This window comes from Chlamydotis macqueenii, chromosome 1 (assembly GCF_036417535.1).
Source record: "Chlamydotis macqueenii isolate bChlMac1 chromosome 1, bChlMac1.mat, whole genome shotgun sequence".
In the NCBI taxonomy this organism is placed as follows: Eukaryota; Metazoa; Chordata; class Aves; order Otidiformes; family Otididae; genus Chlamydotis; species Chlamydotis macqueenii.
Genome location: NC_141556.1, coordinates 2,920,032 through 2,941,882, shown reverse-complemented (window position 1 = coordinate 2,941,882; position 21,851 = coordinate 2,920,032). Strand labels below are relative to the sequence as shown.

Sequence of the window (21,851 nt, the reverse complement as noted above, 5' to 3'; positions counted from 1 at the left end):
TACTAGTTCCCAAAATATTTAATGTATACCTTGCCTTTACAACTGTGATTTCACTTAGATGGAGCCTAAGCAGAAAGACTGTTGGTTGGGTTTTTTCCCCTGATTTAGCCCAACACTACTGGAAGGGAGGGGAAAAAAAAAAAAAAAAAAAAAAGGAAGAATTGGTTAATTACAAGTAGCAGCAAACGAGCTGTAATGGAGGTGTTATGAATGTAAATCAGGGACGCCCGACGCGGCACCAGCAGCATCTGTGCATGCAGCTTCTGAAGTAATGAGATCGTGCTGATGTGCTGGCATCCTGCTTTGATCACTTCATCTTGTTGAAGAGCTCTGACGGGAACACAAAGGTCGGTGGCACTGACCTCCCTTCCCGCAGCTTGCACACGCACAAATATTAGCGACTGATCAAGGACTGCTGTCTTTCCACCCCGTCATTTCGGAACGGATGGTTACGTAGTTGGGGGCCTTAGCGAAACAGAGAACACAAGCTCCCGCAATATGAAGCGTCATGTTCTAACATGTAGAGGTAATTGGCAATTCATTCTTCACCCTGTAACCAGAAACAGGTGTATGCTTCTTAAAAAAATCATACCATCAACTCTGCAAAACACGCTTCCTTCCACACAGAGAGGCTCGCTGCTGTGCGCTCCGAAGCGGGAGCTGTGAGATTCGTTGGCTTTGATCCTACAGATGGCTTGGACTCATAAAATACATCCTTAGAGAAGGTAATTGTAAATCTCAGCAACAGAAGATTACAAAATACAGAACAAATTAATAATAAAAAGAAGAGGCTGTGGCTTTTAACTTTCCTTCGTTTAATACTGTAATGGGGAAATAATTTACTCATGTTTATACAAAATCCCAACAAAGGATGCTTAACGTATTAAAACAAGAGGCTTTAGTCCTTGAAAGGGAGCACGAAGCCAGACGTACCGCTGCTGAGCTGTACATGCCAACTACCTCGTGAAGAATCAGTCCTCACCGGCCGCGAGCGGCTCACGAAACTGCAGCCAGCAGCAAGAGCTGCCCTTAATGAGTGCATCCATCAGTTTTCAAGGGACTTGGTTGATCACCAGCACACGAAACTAGGGAACGCGCCAATTTAACTGATGGCCATCGATGCATGAAGGAAGAGTTTCAGCCACTTGCTTTCATAAGGAAGTCTATAAAATTACTTAACGTGTCTATGTAAGAAAATACAGAAAACTTGCGGTGTGTTGGAACATGAGCACGTGCTTTCCCCTTCGAACACATCAACCAGACTCATCTGAAGAGGACAGGGACGTTCAGATAGAGGCACGTTTGCCTACATGGCTATCCTACTGTAACTATATTCTACTACAACTACTCTGCCTTCCAGAAAATCTTTTGGTTTTTTTTCAAGTACTAAGTCATATCAAATTAAAAAATTCCTAGTCATGACTTTGTGCTTTACTAAAATTAATTTTAAGATTGCTTTCCCCATTGCAGATGGTGAAGTATCTCACTGTGTGAAAAACTGGGGATAGCCTGAGGGGAGATTTAATGAATGTGCTCACGATTTCCAGAAGGGAAACAAAAGGGAAAAAGGGATTACGGCTAACATGGAAAGCATTGGCTTGGCCCTCTTAGTTAACATGCTATCTAAATTTTGAATAATGGATTTTAAGCATTAATATAACTTTCAAAAAAACACATTCAGTGCTTTAAACCTGACCAAATAAGCACATTTAAAGTTCACATTAAGCTCAAATATTTCAATGAAAACACATCCCCATGCAAACAGACTCGTGATTCTGGGCTTAAAAAGAAAAACACACAGACATTATGCCAGAATCCCCTGCTCCCACTTCGTTCAGAACGAATCTGCATCTAGCTCAAAAGTGCACAATTAATATTTCATTCAGCTCTGGTGAGCGCTCTCATTCCTAATGGACTGTATTGATCAAAGGAAGAAAGTTAAACATCTCTGTTGCTGTCGGGAAAACTAAAGTTGTCATTTATGAAGTGATCGTCATTTCATAGGTAAACGTACTGAGTAAAGGGGGTTTAGAATTTTTATATTCTAAAGCCGCTCAAAGGACATCCTCTTATATACATTTATAGATCGAAGAGCAACTGAGACAGGGTACTGACCACCAAAGTCCCTTCATCAAGCCAAGCTGTGGAAGCAATAGGCAACTCTGCCCGAAAGGCAGAAATCCATCTTCCTCGCTCCAAATCAAAGGCGTGCGTGAGGCACGTATGGTACAAAGGGTTTTGCCAGCTGAAGGAACGCTGTATCAAAGCAAAAATCACATACACAAATTAGGAGTAGAAAGTCAAACCCGTTGCCTGAATGAGCTCTGCCACGGCGGTCCTTAGGTAATTCTATCAGGACCAAGCGCTGGCTGAAAGGAGCGAGCAAAGAAAACAGATTCTGGTTTATTCCTTTTGTGTTCAAAAGGAACGGGATTTTGGATGTTCGAGATAAATAGCAGGGACCGAGAAGATCTGTAGTCTCTTTATCAATTTCTCTTCCCACCTGAAGCAGCTCTGAACCACATTCTGAACACATTCTGAATCCGGGCTGGTTTAAACCCAAGAGAAGTGACAACATCACATCCACTCTGCAAAACAGCATTTACACCTCGCTCGTTAAGTGTAATGCCGTTAGCTATCAGACAATGGCACCAGTTAAATCAACGTAAGCGACTCTCACTGCTATGCCACCCTCTGCCCGCTGTCAGCACAACTGTTTGTGCAGCTACACAGCAAAGCAGCCTTGGGGAACAAAAAGGGGATGCGGCGGAAGAGTAGAAAGAAAGAAAAATAAGACTATTTGAATAGCTCTGCTGCTAAGAGAAGCTCCATGGTTTAAGCTGTGTTCAACACCACACACTCCTTCTGGCATAATTTACAAACGTACCAGTCCCATCCTCATCTGTGTGATGTTGTGGATAACTCCGGACCATCGTCCTCAGCTGTCACACATAGACTCATAGAATGGTTAGAGTTGGAAGGGACCTTCAAAGGTCAACTAGTCCAACCCCTCTGCAAGGAGCAGGGACATCTCCTGATCAGGTTGCTCAGAGCCTCATCCAACCTGGCCTTGAATGTTTCCAGGGATGGGGCATCCACCACCTCTCTGGGCAACCTGGGACAGTGCTCCACCACGCTAGTGGAAAAAAATTTTTCCTAATATCCAATCTGAATCTACCTCCCTCTATTTTGAAACCATGACCCCTTGCCCTATCACAACAGACCCTGCTGAAGAGTTTCTCCCCACCTCTCCTGTAGGCCCCCTTTAGGTACTGGAAGGCTGCTCTAAGGTCTCCCCAGAGCCTCCTCTTCTCCAGGCTGAACAGCCCCAACTCTCTCAGCCTGTCCTCACAGCAGAGGTGCTTCAGCCCTCTGATCATCTTCATGGCCTCCTCTGGACCCTCTCCAACTGGTCCATGTCCTCCTTATGTTAGGGATGCCAGAGCTGGAGGCAGTACTGCAGGTGGGGGTCTCACCAGAGCAGAGCAGAGGGGGAGAATCCTCTCCCTAGACCTGCTGGCCACACTCAAAAGAATTCAAGAATACTACCAGCAACAGTATTGTCAGGACAAACAACACTGAAATGACTGTTCCATGACAAAGCACTACACATTCCTGCTACATTTGTGAGAGAAAAGATTAATTCAGGATGCTTCTATCGAGAGCCCGTCGTCTCTGGTTGAGCAAAGGGAACTCAGCTAGAAGGTGGCAAGCCTGCAGGCTCTGACCAAGGATTTCTAAATAGCTTTCTACTTTCTGTCACTGGAAAAATATTTTGTGGTATTTTATGAGCAATTTACAATCTGTACTTTTAACTTTAGTTTTTAAAAGGAACTAATTAAGGTAGCAAATGGAACTGCTAGAAAAGGGAAAGTTTCTCACGAGTGAATCTGCAGAAGCAGAAGCAAAGCAGAAACTGGTTATCTCCAGCACGGATTTGTACGTTAAAGCAGTACCCGAGTGCAACATGATAGTTTCTGAAGATATTTGCATTAAGGAACTATCAATATTCCAAATTTACAGACAGTGCAGAAGAGTCCCTTAAAAGCCACCATATGTGCCCAACGTCAGAAGGGTAACAAGAACAGTGACACAAACCCACATTTCCCTGGTCTCAGTCCTATCTTATCACTAACAAGCTTATTTTCTCTACATACTGCATTTTTCTCTATGTACAGAAAACTGGCATCACTGCTTTGTGAGACAATTATATTTGAAAACCAAAGTCTCACTGTTACTCGTTTAACAGGGCTTCATTACAAACTTTCTCAGCTTCATTTCCCAATTCAGCTAAAACACAACTCAACGGAAGTACTCTTCACGTTTCTGTGTATTTACAGACTAGCACCAAACACAACTGTGCTTTAAATTTTATTTTCAGTAAACGTGAATAAACCAAGCTTCATGACACAGAAGTCATCAATTAAATGAAGATACGATATCGACGTTTTGTCATTCATTCCTGTTCAGTCTACCCTGAATCAAACCCCCTACCGAACGTATTTTCAAGGCTGTAATAGCCTGTTGCCGGGCTATCACCAAGCCCTCACTTCCATCAGCAATCAGAGCAATGGGAGTGATCGAGGATCCCGTGAAACACATTGATTTGTTTTGTAAAACTGTTTTAAAAACATCTCAAATGTGCGAAGATGGTACCATGCGAAGCAGCCTCAGCAAATCCCAAATCTTTCTGTGTTGAATCAAAGGAGCTCCTCCAGCTCCCGAGAGGCATTCCTCCTGATGGCAAGGTTCATCATCAAAAGTCTCACAGTAAGGGAATAAAGCCATCAAAATCTGTAATTCAGAATAAACACCCAAGCTTCCAAGTGATGCAAAGAGTCCTCTGTGATTAAAACTGTTAATGATGGATAATTTCATCCAGAAGTCCATCAACGTACACATATAAACCCTGCGCCGCGATGCACATGATCCAGAATTCGGCCTCGTTGCAGACATGGGGATTTGGAAGCAGCACTTAGAGATACTGTGGAAAACCTCACCCTTGCTTTGCTTCACACAAACAGCCGATCCCCAAAGAGGACCTGGATTTTCTACCAGTCTGGCCGGCTGGGGACTCTAATTTTGCCAAGAAACCAGCAGCAAGAAGCAACTCCAAGTTGTCTAAGAGAGAGTGGTGCAGCAGGAGAGGAATAGCAAAATATTTTGAAAAAGCACTGGTGCACAGCTATGGAGTTTGTTATCTATCACAAGGCATCAAAACCCACAGAAGATAAAGTAAAAACATTTATTTTAGGCAGAGCTTGCCCTATCCACTTATTCTATTCCTAAATGAATAATCAAGATGTTGCTTGGCTCTAGACACCACGGGGGAATAAAATGTCACCACCGCAGCTGCCAAATTTCCCGCTACCAGCCCTTCAAATTAGGGAAAAAAAAACACAATACAAATGTACAATTTGATTAGTTAAAGTTCAAATCTTTGCCCAAAGCCCAGCTCTTCCTGTAACACCGCATTCTTTTCTTCTTGTGTAAACTTCTCATTAGAACAGAGACATCTTCATAATATAATAATTCTGGTTATAATGTAACATAACTCCGACATTAGAAAAGGCAGCATGCCCTAGTAATGTTGTTTTAATGTAATTTGTGTACTGCAGGAACTGACTGAACCTGGTCATTTAGGGTTTGATCAATGTGAATTAGTGTCTTAAAGAGATGAAGCATTTGATAATTCAGAACTCGATCAATGCGAATCAGAACCGCACAGAGATAAAACATTTATCGTGAACATTCGGAATATCAGTCTGATCCAGGCAGCGCTGGAGAATGTAATAAGCAGGCATCAATAAGGACTGCAGACAAAGTACAGACCTGCCAGTTCTCTGATACAAGTCTATGTGGGATATTTGGTTTTTATCTCTTTTAATGGGGCGAATGATTCCTGAAGACTGATGAAGCCACCGCTGATGTAATTTCAGGGAGTAAATGCAGGAAGGAAAAGAAAAATCCAGGAAATATTTAAGTAATTATCCACTTCTCTTTGCTCTCGAAAGAGACGTAGCTTAAAAAGTTGAAGAAATGCAAGTTCCCTCAATAAAACTTAGTAACTAATTCCAGACGTGTTTAAAATAAAGTGAGACTATTTCGTAATAACACTACAATTAGGTCTATTAATCTCGCACTTAGAACCTGAAATCACACTGACACGCAGCACACGGGTTTATGCGTTAACAAAATTTAGCAGTTCAACCTTATTTAATTCTTCTTTTATAGCCAATTAAACAAGCTCTTTAAACATCATTGCTTGAAACCCTGTCCTCAATCCTCACATGCAATTAAAGCGAACATGAGAAGTGCCTGGTGACACCAAAAGAGCATCATCTTTAGATTTCACTGCATCATTCATAATTTATCCATCAAGTTACATACAAAAGGCAGCGATAAAATAACATCTGCTGGGTGGAAACCGCCGATAAAAAGACAGGGCATTTAAAATGATTTTATATAAGGAAAACTTTTAAATTATAAAGCAATATTGATATCTCATGCACTTTATCAAATCTACCACAATTGATGCGCATACTTCAGACACCTTTTTCTTTTCGGAATGTTTTCCTTTTGCTTTCCAAGGCAACAGACCAAAACTAGATCCACTGATCAAAAACCTCCAAATAATTTTTGGGGGAATTTAGCTTGAAGTGCAAAGGAAGCAGAGCAATTTCAGCAGCGGCATTACAGGAAAGACTAGTTAAATAGGTGATTTCTATTTATACCTTTAGTCTCTAGAAAATTAAGAAAAGGCCAATCTCATCAAGTGCTAGGAATCGCTGATTCCCTCTCCAAATCCCTCTTCATTAAATTCTTTGGTTTATGCAGATAGACTGAAACATCCTTCAAAACACTTGTCTTAAAATTCTTAGATATTGCCTGGTGCTAAGGACTGGCTCCTGCTGTACCTACCAGCTCCATTTGTGCAAAAAGGAACCCAAAAGCATTTGATTTACTCAGGAAATAATTTATATACCAGCAGGGAAATAACCAAACCCAAACCAGGACAGACCAGCACAAAGACTTTCTAGATACACTAAAGAATACTTATCAGCTCATGATATTCAGAGGTAAAATTATTTTTATCTTGCAGTTAAGAACTTTATTTATATAATTATCAGCAGCTCAAAAATGCCTTTTCTCTTCATGCTCATCAAAAACCAAAACAAAACCCAAACCAAAAGAAAATCCCTCCACAAGCCTAAAAATTGTCACAGAATAATTCATTTTCTACAGCATTTCTTGGTTACTTCTTGGACTAAATGTTGTAAAAAGTTCTCTCTGTATCCTCACCAAAATGATAAATGGAACCTTCTGCCTAATAGATGAACCAGCAGAAAGGGAAGAGTCCAAGGCTAAGGGTCAGAGTCACTTTGATCCATAAATTACTGTATCTTCATTTAACCACCCTCAGGACTAATAAAAATTATTTAATTTGATCTTCACTGTTAAGGGCAAAGTGAAGTTGCTAATTTAAATCCTTTCACATAATGCAAGCACAGGATGAATACTATTGTAATGCAAAGTTGGAACTACATTTTTGGTGCTCCATTAGAGAAAAAACTGTTAAGGAACATATTTTTAGAATATTCCATGTATATTGTCAAATATAAATTAATTAGTACATTGCTAACTGTGCACTCCATTTCTATGCAGCATACGGTTCCTATACACTGGCTTCCAAATTCTTCAAAATTCTCTCATTTCAATAACCAGCACAGACTGATAGGATCTATGAGAGGGGGAAGGGGAATTATTGTGCATTTTAGTGTGGATAAGAACTCATCTAGCTGCCAGGCTGAAAAACAGCAGTAGAAAAGACTTACTTGAACCGAGCCGACACTTCATCGGCAGCTTTTTGGTATTGCTCCGTGGTAACTTTGTAGAACTGGGCACTCTGGAAAGTTGGAAAAAAAAAATACAGATTTTATATAATATCATTTATATGCACGCTGATATCCAGTAAATAATGCTAATTTATATATTTTATTCATTTAAGCTGCTAAAAACAAACGCTCCAATCAAGTATTCTATAAAGTTTCAGAGATTATTTTTGGTGGTTTTTTTAAATAACTGTGTCCTCTTGGTTCCTGAAGGTTATGCAAAGGAGACGGATCTCAGGGAAGAAACTGTAAAGAGACACGGGGTAAGAATCACATATTTAGGACTGTTGGAGCCTTTGAGGCTTCACTATTAGAAAAAAAAAAATCAAAATACTGAACCCTTACTTCTTTGCATGTCCCTGTTTGCGGTACATACACAATATCCCCAGCTAGTTTGCAGGTGATACTCGAATCAAACTTCAAAGCTGCACAATAAATTAACTACGGTTTGACTTTCTCTTTTGCTCTTTGCCTTGATAACGCCTCTCGCACCGAGTTATTTTAATATTCCGAACTTCCAGGTTGCTTCAATCAGTCGTTAAGTTTAATTTTTCAGATCAGGCAGCTTCAGAACATATTTTCATCTTCTTTAAACCCAGGAACGTCTTTCACTCAGTTCCACCAAATCATTAACTTCCAAAACGCAGCCAAGACAAGATTGAATCATCAAGCAAGAGAACCTTTCTATACTTAAAAATGGCCAAGTTTCTCAGTGGGATGTAGGATATTCAAAGACAAATCACTATAATGTTGTGATGCTTCATGTCTAGATAATATATACTCCGTATTTTTAAATAGGTTTTTATAGCCTTCGCACAGTTGGGCTTAAGATGTAATAACCGAGGCACCTGGCTTCACAGTTGGAGGAATAAAGAAAAGTGAAAGCAGTTCAAAAGTTCTCTAAAATTATTTTTTTCTCTGAATGGTGGGGCAAACAGGTCGTGGAGATGTAGGAAGATTTTGCCGGCACTTGCAAGATCTCTTCCGTAGCTTTGCAGCTCTTGAGTCATCTGGCATCCCAGGGAGTCACGTTAACATAGCAACCAAACTCTTACAATCACGCACTGCGCGGTTACACAAAAACCATTCCAAGACCCTTATTTCAACCTATTAGTTAAAATATTACCTAATCTACCTATTAGTATCACGGTTTAAGGTTGTTCATCCCACAACATCATTTTGCATCTTTAAAACATTTAACACACACGAACGACACAACGCAGTCCATAGCAAGTGTCATTCCCTTTTTATTTGGGGTAAAGTAAGCAGTTTTATCTATCTAAAGAACGGAAGTATGAAAACACAATACACCTAAAACATTGTTACGGAAAACCAAAATTTAAAACCCCTGAGCATGGAAAGATCATTCTTTTGTAAAAGTCAAAGATGACGTAGTCTCCTTGATCATTGAATTAGTAAATGTGTCCTGAGCAACATTTATCTGTGCCAAATTTATGTTCCAAGGAATGCAGGTAAGACAGCCCACTTGAGGGGAACTCTGAAAGAGGCAGCGCTATCTACAAAAATAAAAGGAAAAACATTTTTCCTTTCCATTTGAGGATCTCCTCTCCTGAGGTTCTTCCTAATGAATTATAATCTTAAAACACACAGAAATCACCAAAAAGAATACCAGCTCTGGACATGGGTAGAATTGTATCGCAAGTCTAATATTTCACTTCAAATTATAACAAATTGCATAACATCCACTGCAGCCAAAGGTCACGCACAGATCACAAAGAGCACAGTGGTCTACTGCACCCTTGCTTCTGAGATTCAGACCTCGTAATTCATTTGTTCTGGAATCAAGGCTTCCACGCACGTGACTTGAGGTCATTTATTTTTTCATAAATCATCGTTGGCCAGTAAGAAAATGAAAATGAAATCCTCCTCACACCGGTGACCCCCCTTGCATTTAGCAATCTCAGCTGCCCAATGACAGTCACATCCAGGTTCCTGGGACGGAGATGGAATCAATAGGTATGTGATTAGACAGCAGACTGACTACGGCGCGAGTGCGGACAGGTCACCGTTCGAGATGATGAATAGCTCTCTATCATCCTCCAGTCCCCTACGACGCTAACATTTACTATAATCTTATTTGAGCTGCGATTTATCTTTCTTTTGCCTGATCAATAAAGATGAACACAACAGTTGTAAGGATCGATTGCAATTTTTTATCATTTTCAAGCATGAAGGAGCATTTCTGACACAAAAACAATATTGTGAGTGTACCTGTTCTACTTTTTAATTGCAGTTCAAGTGATCAACTGAATTGCTATATATGCCAAGAAGTTTTAATCCTACAGTAGACTCAAGCTATCAAGACACAATTTGTTATCTTAGATAAAGTGCACTGTGTTTTTTGGATCAGATCTTCCTTTGAAATTCATTCAGGTTCCCTTTTAGAGATACACGCTCTATAATCCAGAGATGAAGTTTCGTTTTAGAAGTCCTCCCTAATCCTCAAGATAAGAATGCAGTAGTCATTTCTCTCAATACAGAAAAAAATGTTCCTATAACATAACACTGTTAACATAAAAAATTTCCTCAGTCTCTAGATAAACACATCTATGTATACATGGTCTATATAGAATCATAGAATGATTTGGGTTGGAAGGGACCTTCAAAGGCCATCCAGTCCAACCCCCCTGCGAGGAGCAGGGACATCTCCAACCACATCAGGTTGCTCAGAGCCTCATCCAGCCTGGCCTGGAATGTTTCCAGGGATGGGGCATCCACCACCTCTCTGGGCAACCTGGGACAGTGTTCCACCACCCTCAGTGTAAAACACTTTTTCCTAATATCTAATCTGAATCTACCTCCCTCTATTTTGAAACCATTAACCCTTGTCCTGTCACAACAGGCCCCACTGAAGGGTCTTCTCCCCGTTTTTCCTGTAGGCCCCCTTGAGGTACTGGCAGGCTGCTATAAGGTCTCCCCAGAGCCTTCTCTTCTCCAGGCCGAGCAGCCCCAACCCTCTCAGCCTAGCCTCACAGGAGAGATGCCCCAGCCCTCTGATCATCTTCGTGGCCTCCTCTGGACCTTCTCCAACTGGTCCTTGTCCTTCTTATCTTGGGGGCTCCTGAGCTGGACACAGTACTGTAGGTGGGGTCTCACCAGAGCACAGCAGAGGGGCAGAATTCCCTCCCTTGACCTGCCGGCCACGCTCCTCTTGATGCAGCCCAGGATGCGGTTGGCCTTCTGAGCTGCAAGCACACATTGCTGGCTCATGTTGAGCTTCTCGTCCACCATCACTCTTAAGTCCTTCTCCTCACGGCTGCTCTCCATCGATTCTTATATACTCTGCATATTCACATACTGCTTAACACAAAGCAGAAGAAAAAAGCTACGGTCCAATTCTCAGGTTAGCAGTCGCGGCAGACCATCAGAGAGTCGCTCTGGATCAGGCCTGTGGATCTCCACGAGTTCTGGCAGATAAGCCAAATGCAGCTGTTTTCTGCCCAAAATGTGCACAAGTCGGGAGGACAGAGGGAAGGGAACAGAATCGCAGCATCACCTGCCTTTCTGCACCAAGCATGGTGTGTGTGAACATACAAATGTTTATTAGATTCTCTCTATTTTTTTATAATGTATATATTCCTAGGATTCTTTTAACTAAATAAGCCACTAAAATGGTAGCAAATACTACAACCCAGTTCCCTTTATCTTTGATTTGGGTCTCTTGCGCGTACACATTATAAAATGGTCTTCACTGACAGAGTTACACAGCATCTTCTACCCTTTAACGTCTTCTCTGTGCTGTATCACAAAAAGATGGTTTTCTGCAGACCTTTACGGTCTCCTTTGTCGCAAGAAGTACGAAAATGCAGGAAGCATGTTGCCAAAGACACCGGGAACTTCCAAGAGGGAACAGAAGTGTCAGGGGTATGGCAATTAATCATCATTCCAGATTATGTAGAAGATGCTATTTCTGTGTCCATTACGGAGTTCTTGCACGATGTGGGTGTGTTGCTTGACTTCAATATCAAAATAAAGCTGCAAATTTGGTTCTTGATGACTAAACCTTAGCTTCTTCGAAGTCAAGTATCTCATCTAAACTGATCACTGAGGTGTGATCCAGAATCGCAGAGGCTGCTGGCTAGCCAGCACCTCACAGTGTTCAGAATGACACGAATTACTCTACGGCTGCAAACTCAATGGGGGCCTGAATAACTAACTCAAAATAAGTGATTAATTTTAAGGCTGCTAACGCTGGGGGAAATTAACCCACTTGTGTGCACCTGCTCGACTAAAGAAACACTGTTCACCTTTAAAATAAAAGAGCAGAACAGGCACACGGTGACATTGGGTCATCATCAGTAAGTGAGAGTCCTATTTCCAACACACAAAATACCAGAAAAAGCTAAGGATTCCAAGACATCATGCCTCGCCTACCTCTTGCTGAGCACAAAAGGTGCTTATGATCATCAGTCATCATGCTTTTTCCATGCACAAAGAACTTCAGCCTTAATTTCCTTCCACAGGAATTAGGGAATTTATTTTCACTTCTTTAATATTATGGGAATGTAACACAGAACGGCCTATTAGAAACCAGTAATTTTTCAAAGTTTCAGTGTTGTGAAATAAATAACGGATGCCACGCACACTGAGTAAGTGGGGTCACATGAGGGAACTCCAACAATCACAGGAGCAGGCATGGCCATACATTAGAGGTCCATGTCATCTGAAGAAGCCTTCTATGCTGACAATTTCCAACTTGCAAGTATTCGAGTTTAGCACTCAGTTATTCTTTCAGCAGAAAAAAGATTGAAAAAAAATAAAAAGTTGGTGAAGAGCAAGCTAAGGGAAGAGAAAAAAAATCCACCAAATGCTAGAAATGCCATGACATAAAATCATGACACCAAGCTTGCATCACCTGGAAATTTATGATACTTAAGTTCTTCAACAGTCTTGTTCTACTTGAACTAACAAAGCAGTAGGTAAGATTGACTTCTGCTGGTCAAGCTCTCTCACAGATTCTGATATTCCCAACAGCCATCAACCACTCTGCTCTGTTCAATCAATCCAGACAGCTTATTCTTCCATCGGTCTACTGCTAACTGTATTTCCTACCCTATATCTCCAAAAGAGGAGACTCACCTGTTAACCAACTCCTGTCTTTTCACAGCCTCTTTAACTTTCTGTACCCAGTCCTCCTCTTTCAGGCTCTGCCTCTGATGTCCTCAGCTTAAGTCTCCTATTCCGCTCAGTCTCACGACATCGGCAAAGTACGCTGTACTTGGGCTGTTCCTCTGGATGTCTGGGCTTTGTGTTGGCCAACATGTATTTTGAGAGCCCAAGAGTTCTCAAGGAGTGAGTCCTCCTCAACCTTCACTAGCGCTTGGGCAGCAGAATCAAGTAGATAAATACACTGTAGGAAACACTATTATTCTCTGCTTACCCATCTGTATCTGCATGGCAAAAGGTTTTGGTAAGATAACCGAAATCTGAGCGAGAGAAGGGAGACCGCTGTTTTAAAAAAAGAATGAATTGATATTTTTAGAGGAATATCAGCTATCCTGCTGAACTGCAGTGGGACAAGCTCAGGTACATTTTCCCAGAAATGGCAAAATCCAGAATCCAGAGAGCATCCAACCTCTGCCCAACTAGAGCTTCCTCAAAAAAAATCCTTAAAATCTAGTTCCAAAATTACCTATTCAATATATTTTTTTAAATATTCCAACCTTGTGTTAGTTACCATACGGGCACTAAGCCATTCAGAGGAGTTTTGTTGAAAGAAACGGTAAAAACTTACAGTGTTTAGTCAAGTGACTAATTTCACATGTGACTTTAATCTAATTGATCTGAACAGGACCACCACACTTTGAGTTACTTACTTAAGTGTTTATGGCCCAAAAATAACACATAGGATGCAATCAAATTGAGTGACAAGTAGTATTTTCTATGCCTTTCACTTATCATCCTTCTTGGAAGAAAAAGATTGGGATTTGTCATTCTTGGGGAAGAAGTGCTTTTTTAAGAGCTACCTTCAAAAAAGAGAACAGAGGGAAGCGTAGGTTGGCATTGTGGAAGAGAAGCTGAAGAAAAGAGGACATACATTTTAATTTTTAAATCCATACCATTTCCCCTGAAAAATACAGAGAGCCATAAATACACAGAGCAAGGATAAATAACACTTTTTTTCAGGTAGAGAAAAATGAGATTTGACCACGGGCAAAAGTATTTTCATCATGTTTGCCCCCAAAATAATCTTCCCTGAACAAAAGCAGGAGCAGAAGCATCTTAAAGAACATATTGTGGAGGAATAGGAGAAGAATTATTTTGCTAGACAGATCTGATTTCAAAGGTCTGTGCAAGAAAATAAATTCCTACAGAACCTCAGAAGGTCAGCTGTTTTGTCTGCATGTGGGACCTCAAAGCAGAAGTGTATGTTTTAGTCTCTGCTGAAAATCTGAAGATTTTCAGCCAGATAAAGTTCTGAAAGATCCTGTGTCATCCAAGCTGATAAAAGGTTATCAAAAGAAGCAGGAGAACTTGAGAATCCTCATTTAATTTCACTGAAGATACATCACCTGTATGCACTATTTTATCACAAATGTGCTGAAGCTGTTTTTACTGCAGACATACCATGACTTCTTTTTGGCATTGAAATTTCTCTTTTTAAGCCCCTTGGCTCTTAAAGCCCTGAACGGATTCAATGAGAGTAACATTCACGCAACCTATTTAACCATTAAGTTAAATTTTTCATTAAAAAAAAGAGAAAAACTTATGTAGTTAACAGTTTATTTGACAAAGAAAAAGATGTGTGACTTCCATTCAAAAGAGACAAATCTGGCCTTTGCTTCAAGTTAGTGCTGTGAAAGACAAAAATGAGCACAGCTTGACTTCAGAGCAGCTCAGCACCTGCTCCACCCACCAAAGGAACGAAGAGCTTGGGCTGCTTGGCACCTTTGAGAATCAGGGGAGAATTTTTAATTTAAAGACTTCTTTTTCCTTGTCATCCTCCCCCACGGAAGGACTCAAAGCATCGGCAGGCAAAGATTATTAAGTTCCCTGAATGGCAAATTGGAAAGTTTTCTTTGCCTCTTCTTAACCCCTTTCTGCTGAAGTTAAGCTTTCTTTTATCCCTTAATTGAACTTCTGGCCATTTCATCTCAGTATCTTTTACGAACTCATTTGTGGATAATATGAAGGATTCTGTTTTATTCATTCTGTTGACATGCTGCCCGAGATCTATACGGTCTTAGAAGAGAAGATTTCCAAAGCCAGAAGGAAGGAATAGCTCTTAAGTCTATGAAGTTGCTTCACAGGTTTGAATCCAGCCTTAAGATTCCCACACTCCCCATTCTCTTCTGGTGCTGCAAAGTAGGGACAAGAAGTCCAGCACAGGTCCACAGAGACCCATTACAGCAGTTGTGCAAGGAAACCAAGGCAGGAGTGTGTTTCAGGTACCAAGAAGGAAAGTGAAAGGTTTATGATCATTGGATCATGCTCCACTCTTAGGCAAACTATTAAGTAGACCGTGTGGGTCATAAAGACAAAGCCAAGATGAACTGTTAGAAGAAATAGCCTCAAAACACCCAGTCATGCTTTATTTATGAAGCTGCCACTGAAAGCAACAAATGAGCAAGAAAAGGAGGAATTGGGGAAAGCGAAATAACAAAAAGAGAATGAGATGTCCCTGCTCCTTGCAGGGGGGTTGGACTGGATGACCTTTGAAGGTCCCTTCCAACCCAAACCATTCTATGATTCTATTACCTACAGCAGTGTGCATATATTCCAGTCCCAAATTATATTAAATTACAGCTTTAGAAATATATGACCATTTTGATGGCATCTTTATTTGAATTAAAAACCTCTATTTGTCTCTGAATTGATTTTAATAAGCTATGGAAAACCAAGCGTATAACATCACACAGTTTCCCAAGTATTACTGCATCCGTATTCTACCTCAAATGGTATTAAAATGACAGATGAATGAAGTAATTTCTTCTGAAATGTCATCAGATCAGGCCTTTGCTGGAATTTTTAGCTAAGTTATTTTATATACAAGTTATGACTTCTCTCATCTGATCTGACGTTGCATTTTTCGACTCCAGAGATGAAACGAAGGCTGTCCAACTCCGCATTCAGGGAACCTAACTACAGCTTATAACTTCTGATCTTGTTCACATTATGATCTCCCTTTTGAATGAGGGGACTGATTGCCTTCGGTATTGTTTTGCCTTCATTGGAAGATAACAACTCACTGGATGGATCAGAAAGTTCTCTGTACCTGTCATAGGGCTGAAAACAATAAGACATTCAGCTTTTAGCAAAATCTATTCGAACGGAGCATCTTTCCATAAAATAATGGCAAAGCAATGGAAAAGCAAACCAGTTTACAAGTTCTGAACTGCAGCACAAAAGTAACCTCCAGAGAAGCACCTAGGAGATCCCTCAATGACGGACTTTGACCCCATAAAGAGGACGCTCAGGACAAGGCAGAAACAGTCAGAGACAAAAGACGCATGGACAGGTCTGGGGACAAGCTTTCATTACAGAAGAGGATTTTTTTTCTGTGCAAAAAGGGGGAAAAGTAGCTGTAAGGCAGGGAGAGAGAAGATAAACTGAAAGAGAAGCCTCAGAATTCAAAAAAAAGCTAAGATAATGATCTGGGATCCTGGACTAAGCCTACAGATGCTAAGAAAGTTAAGGCTAAGACCAATTTTCAGGGGTTTTGGTGGAGTTTGCCTAAAGCTATGTGTTTCCGATGTTGCCTGAAATTCAAGTGCAATTCCCTCTCCTCTGCCCTTTACTCCCAAGCCCTTATAAAACCTCTACGGTGATCATCCTCTTATGTCCTGGAAGAAATTGGCTCTGGAACAGAGTGCCCCTCTGATCAAATAGATTTTTGAACTGTTAGAGACTGCAGGGAGGACTTTGGACATCCGTGCCATCACATACCTGTTTCTACAGAAGACGGAAAAGGCAAACACGTACCCAAAATAGTGCTGAGGATGCCAGAGAAAGACGGTACTACGACCTACTCAAAGGAGAAACACATCCTGCACCTTGGCAGATGTTCTGTTGGAAGACAATTCACTTCCCCATAGAATTTGTTTGATTTCATGACGTGCGTTTGTCAAAGAGCACACATCCAGTCTGCAGCAAGTGGGGCAAAGTACTTAACTCAGTTTTCAGCAGAACATGGGGAAAATGGAACATTCTTTGACCTTTTCTTTTGAATTTCCAATTCTGCTTTTCAGGCACTAACTAATACTTTTACCTGCAACTATTAACGTCTCCAAAGTTTCTCCCAAGATATGCTTCGCTTCACTTTTCTGCCCTAGTAGAACATTGATCTCTAATTTGTTAACGCTCAGAGCTGCCAAAGAAAATGAAAACCTTTGTGAAAAGGACAAATCTATTCAAAGTTCTCCCAGCTATTCAGCCAAGCATCTAATCTGCATGTAATTGTAGCACAGTCTTTAATACAAATGTTCTCAATCTTGGAGATGCACGTGTAAATGCACAACTATATTTATGTCTCCCGCTGATGACAAGATGCCTCATCTAAATGATTCCTATTTACAACTTTCCTTCTCAGTCTCACCCCTTTCATTGTCAGACATTTTAAATTACGTTCTCCCTAAGGTACCAATGGGTATTGCTTCTCCACGCCCTAAAGTAGACTTCCCCCCCCTCTAAGACGGTAGAAGAACACGGCACGTTGCCAAGTGCCGTCTTTGAGGCACAGCAGAATGTGTATTGCTGCGGCCAGGGGTGATGTCCAAGAAATGTAAGTTGAGGAACCCCTTCTCCCAGTGGCATCCAGTACAGACCACAGCACTAGGAACAGCATGCTCATAAAGGATTTAAAATTCCCATTGTTGGTCGCTTTAATAGAATTAATTCTTAAATACAGATCCAATGGGCCATCTCTGCATAGCAACAGCCACACCACAGGAAACCACATCAGCTCATAAGGAAATCAGGATCAGCATGAGCCTTGGATGCGTGTCTGGGGGTTACAAGGATACTCCAATATTTTATTTCAATGGTTTTGACTGTATATAGCTGGCTAGTAAGAAAAATATCTATTTTTGCTACAGCAGCACAAAGTCAACTTAAGTCTTCCATTGCATTCATGCATAGCTGCAGTTCATCTGCTGCGTGAATAAATTTTATAAAGTCCAGTGGTGCCAGAGACTCAAGGGAGGACAATTTGAGCTTACCCACAAAGCCGTTGCCGCAGACTTGTAACAGAGACAGCTCTGAGTTCAAGGTAGCTCTTCTATGGACTACAGGAGCGATAATTTTCAGAACGTGTTGCTCATCCTCTGCAGTTAGAGGAATAATCTGGGAAAATCACTTTAAATATCACCTGTTTCAAACTCATTTCGGTCAGCCTGCAGAAGCAGACAGACAATAATAAGAGAAAATTGCTCTACTTGGAGGCCAACCACACGTACAGTTCCTCAGGGCTCTACATTGCAGCCATCGCTGTTTAACATCTTTATCAATGACCCAGAGACGGAGTGCACGCTCACCAAGTTTGCTGTGACACCAAACTGGGGGAACACGTCCTATGAGGAGAGGCCAAATGAACATCACATGTTTAGCTGGGAGGACAGGAAGATCTGGAGGGACCCAAGAGCAGCCCTAAAAGAAGGTTATCAAGATGGAGACAGGCTCTTTACTGATGTGCAGTGGGAGAACAAGCTACAATGGTTGCAAATCAAAACAACAGAGGTTCCAAACAGATATAAGGAAAAATATTTCCCTCTAAGGATAACCAAGCAGGTGGACACGGATTCAAAGAGGTTGTGGTGTCTCCAGCCTTGGAGGCTGTCAAAGATCTGGCTGGACAAAGCACTGAACAACCGCAGTGCTGATGCTGCTTTGAACAGGAGATTGGATCTCCCAAGACCCTTCCCAATCCAGATAATTCTATGAATATGTATGCTTACACTCTGTGATACATATCTGATATCGGAACCAAAAATCTATTTTGGTTTGTCGATGTGCGATCTGCTCTGCAGCTGTATGTGAAATTTATCTTGTCGCAGAAGCCCAACATAAAGAATCACAGATTAGCTCTATCTTCTTTCAAATAAATGGAAAGTAGCTGGGTTTAGCTTTGTTTATTAGATCCACCACCACCACTGCTCAGTGAGATTGGTTGCCTAAGGGCATAATGAGTGCAAGATTATCATTTTTTGAAAAGCACAATGCTGCCACAAATAATACTTACGTGCCAGCCCTCCAGAGATCAAGAATAAAGTTATTGAAAGAAATTCTAAAATATTCCATCTCTCTCAAGCCAACAGCCTTGGCAACAGTGTCATCTCAGAGGCTTGCTCCTGTCCCTAAATCATAGCTTTAAAAAGTTGTGTCTTTGTTTTTCTGAATTCATATCAGGTTGTGGGAACTCTCTCAGGTAACTGTCTCAGCACAGCCAATGCCAATACCGCACTGAGCCTCAAGAACGGGTTTGATCAATACTACCAAAGCCCTCTGATCGCAGAATTATGAGCCACAGAACCCAAGTAGGATGAACTTATTATTCAAGATCACTTTAATATTTGCATTTGGAGAGACCAACAAACTTTTTTGGACGTTGCAGGCACAAATGTTCTAAAACTTGGTATCTGGCTGTTTACATCACTGCCAGGTGAAAAGATTTTGATGATGTCAGGATCACCAAGTCCTCCTGAGGAGGAGAATACGGAGAGACCATCCTTTCACTGTGCAAAGTTCACGATCCCTGTCAAAGTACTTACAAGATATCAAGGCAGTAAAATCTTGCGAACACAAAATATCAACTGACTGACAGCTGATGCTGTACACAAGCTAAGCAAAACTGTAAAAAATCACGTACCAGTAACAGTCTTTGGTGATTATGAAGTGACTAAAGTACTTCAGCGATGGTCTTTTGCAGCTGCTTTGAACACCAAGTGTCAGCAGTGAGGAAATATCAAGACTGGTATAACAAGAACACTGAGGATGCAAGAAAAATGCTCGGTGAAAAACGTTGTATGGGTTTGGATCACTGATAAATACCTGAATCCTAGAAAACTATGTTTTACAGGCAGTCTAAATTGAGAACTACGCTCATATTTAGTGAGGTAAGAAACAAAACGCACTCAGAGTATGTTTAAATCAAACTAATGCGAGAATTTTTCAATGCTTCTACAACAGCGTATCCCAGTAGACTCATTCTGTTCGGAAACAGCCTTCCGAAAGAAACGCAGCCAAATCTAAGGCAGGTGGCCTTCCCACTCAAAAACTTGCTGAAAAAAAATCCAGGACCTACAAAAAAGAAACTGATTAAGCATCTCAGCATGCCACAGTGTAATCATTAGCACCAAATACATCGCTTTGGAAATTAAAAACGTGGCTCTATTGCTCTTAAGTAATAAGGTCACGTGCCACAAAATTCCTACAGCTGGATGATGCCCCAGGCCAAATAACTCAAATGCAGCTCTTTAAAACATTCATAATTTATAACTACGTTTTGTAACCTCTAAAGATGATTCCCACTATTTATGGGGCTTCTTTTTCCCCGAATTCTTTGCAGGTTCTGTTTATTCCTACTATCCATTTCAATTCTTCCTCCAGCTGTGCTTAGTGCATCTCTCAAGCCAGAGCTGTTATTCTGCCTTTCAACCATCCCGCAGGTATTTTGTGTATGGTCTGCCCTACATATGTACATTTTCCCACTGGTGTCTTTATTTTTCCTTTCCATTCAAAGTGATCGCTCATGTTACACGCCTGTATCTCACCAGACGTCCACAGCCTTTCCCAGACACCTCCTCCTCATTAGTCTAATCAGATTTGTAGTTGTTTCTTGAGAATATGCATTATACACACTCCCCCCACACCGTCACCATTTATTTTGGCAAATGTTGGGAACTAAGAATTTGGCTGTGTAGGTCCCTGCTGTTATTATGAAGCAGGTTCACCCATGCTGGCAATGGTCCACAGCATTTGTCTCTTAGGATGGGACTCATCACACCTAACCTCAGCTACCCGTAGATAGATGCTTAAACTACGGTTCCTCAACAATCAACAGCCAAATTGATGGGGTGGTTTGATCAACTGCTACTGACTGAACCTAGATATTTAATGCAGACCAGATGTTTCCACCTTAAGCTATGTTAGAGAAAATGCATCAGTGCCACAGAATCTCACCAAGGAGGATATACAAAGACATCATAATTTAGGCCAACTTCTCCGTGGCAAATACTCTGTTATACACTTGTACTACGCCAACATAACAGCAAAATAATGCATAACAGCTGAGGGAAGAGTTACACGCAATAGTTCTTTTCAAAATACCAGAAACTCAACCACGATCATTGATCATTCTCCTTCATTCCTTACAGCAACATGTCTAGCTAGATAAATTAGAGCTCTTTATCGATTAACACAGTTGCCTGATAAATACATGGAAGTATTTGCAAGTTCTGAGTTTTGAAGTTTATTCTACATGTTATACTTCTATAACATATGGGAGCATTCAGAATGCACTTGAAATAGTCAATATTTTTTCTCCTCTTTTTCCATAGTACCAAAGCTACTAAACAAAAGCCCTCGTATCTTTGATTTGGTCAGCTATCTTAATACACTACGGCAAAAAAAAAAAAGTTCATTTTGTTATTATGAGATCTGGAAAAACCTTGTAGGATCTACATCATTGTTAGCCTACAGAATACTAAAGTAGCTCTTTGCAACGCTGCATGTATTACTGAAATTATTTATTCATTCTCCAGATGTAACAAGTGGTAAAGCAAATTCTCTGAATCAGCAAGCTCCGTTTTATAGTGCCAACTCACTGAATAATTCAGGAGGCACCTTGAGGTCACCTATTCCAAGCTCGTGGCTCAAATCAGGTCCAACCAGACCAAGTCGCTTAGGATCCTGCCCAGCTGAGTCAAACACCCTCAAGGATGATTTCTTATTTGTATTAAATTTGTGTCCTATGGATCATGCCAGGAATTGCGCGTACGGTAC

General features: G+C 41.0%; 1 protein-coding gene across 2 annotated transcripts in view; it reads right to left on the bottom strand.

The window, feature by feature from the left end:
* CHCHD3 (coiled-coil-helix-coiled-coil-helix domain containing 3) overlaps positions 1-21,851 on the bottom strand; it is a 158,018-nt gene that overhangs the window by 23,508 nt on the left and 112,659 nt on the right. For both annotated transcript variants that reach the window (XM_086744539.1, XM_086744547.1), the window contains exon 6: positions 7,836-7,906. In XM_086744539.1, the coding sequence (XP_086600665.1) occupies positions 7,836-7,906 (71 nt within the window). The remainder of the gene's footprint in view (positions 1-7,835; positions 7,907-21,851) is intronic.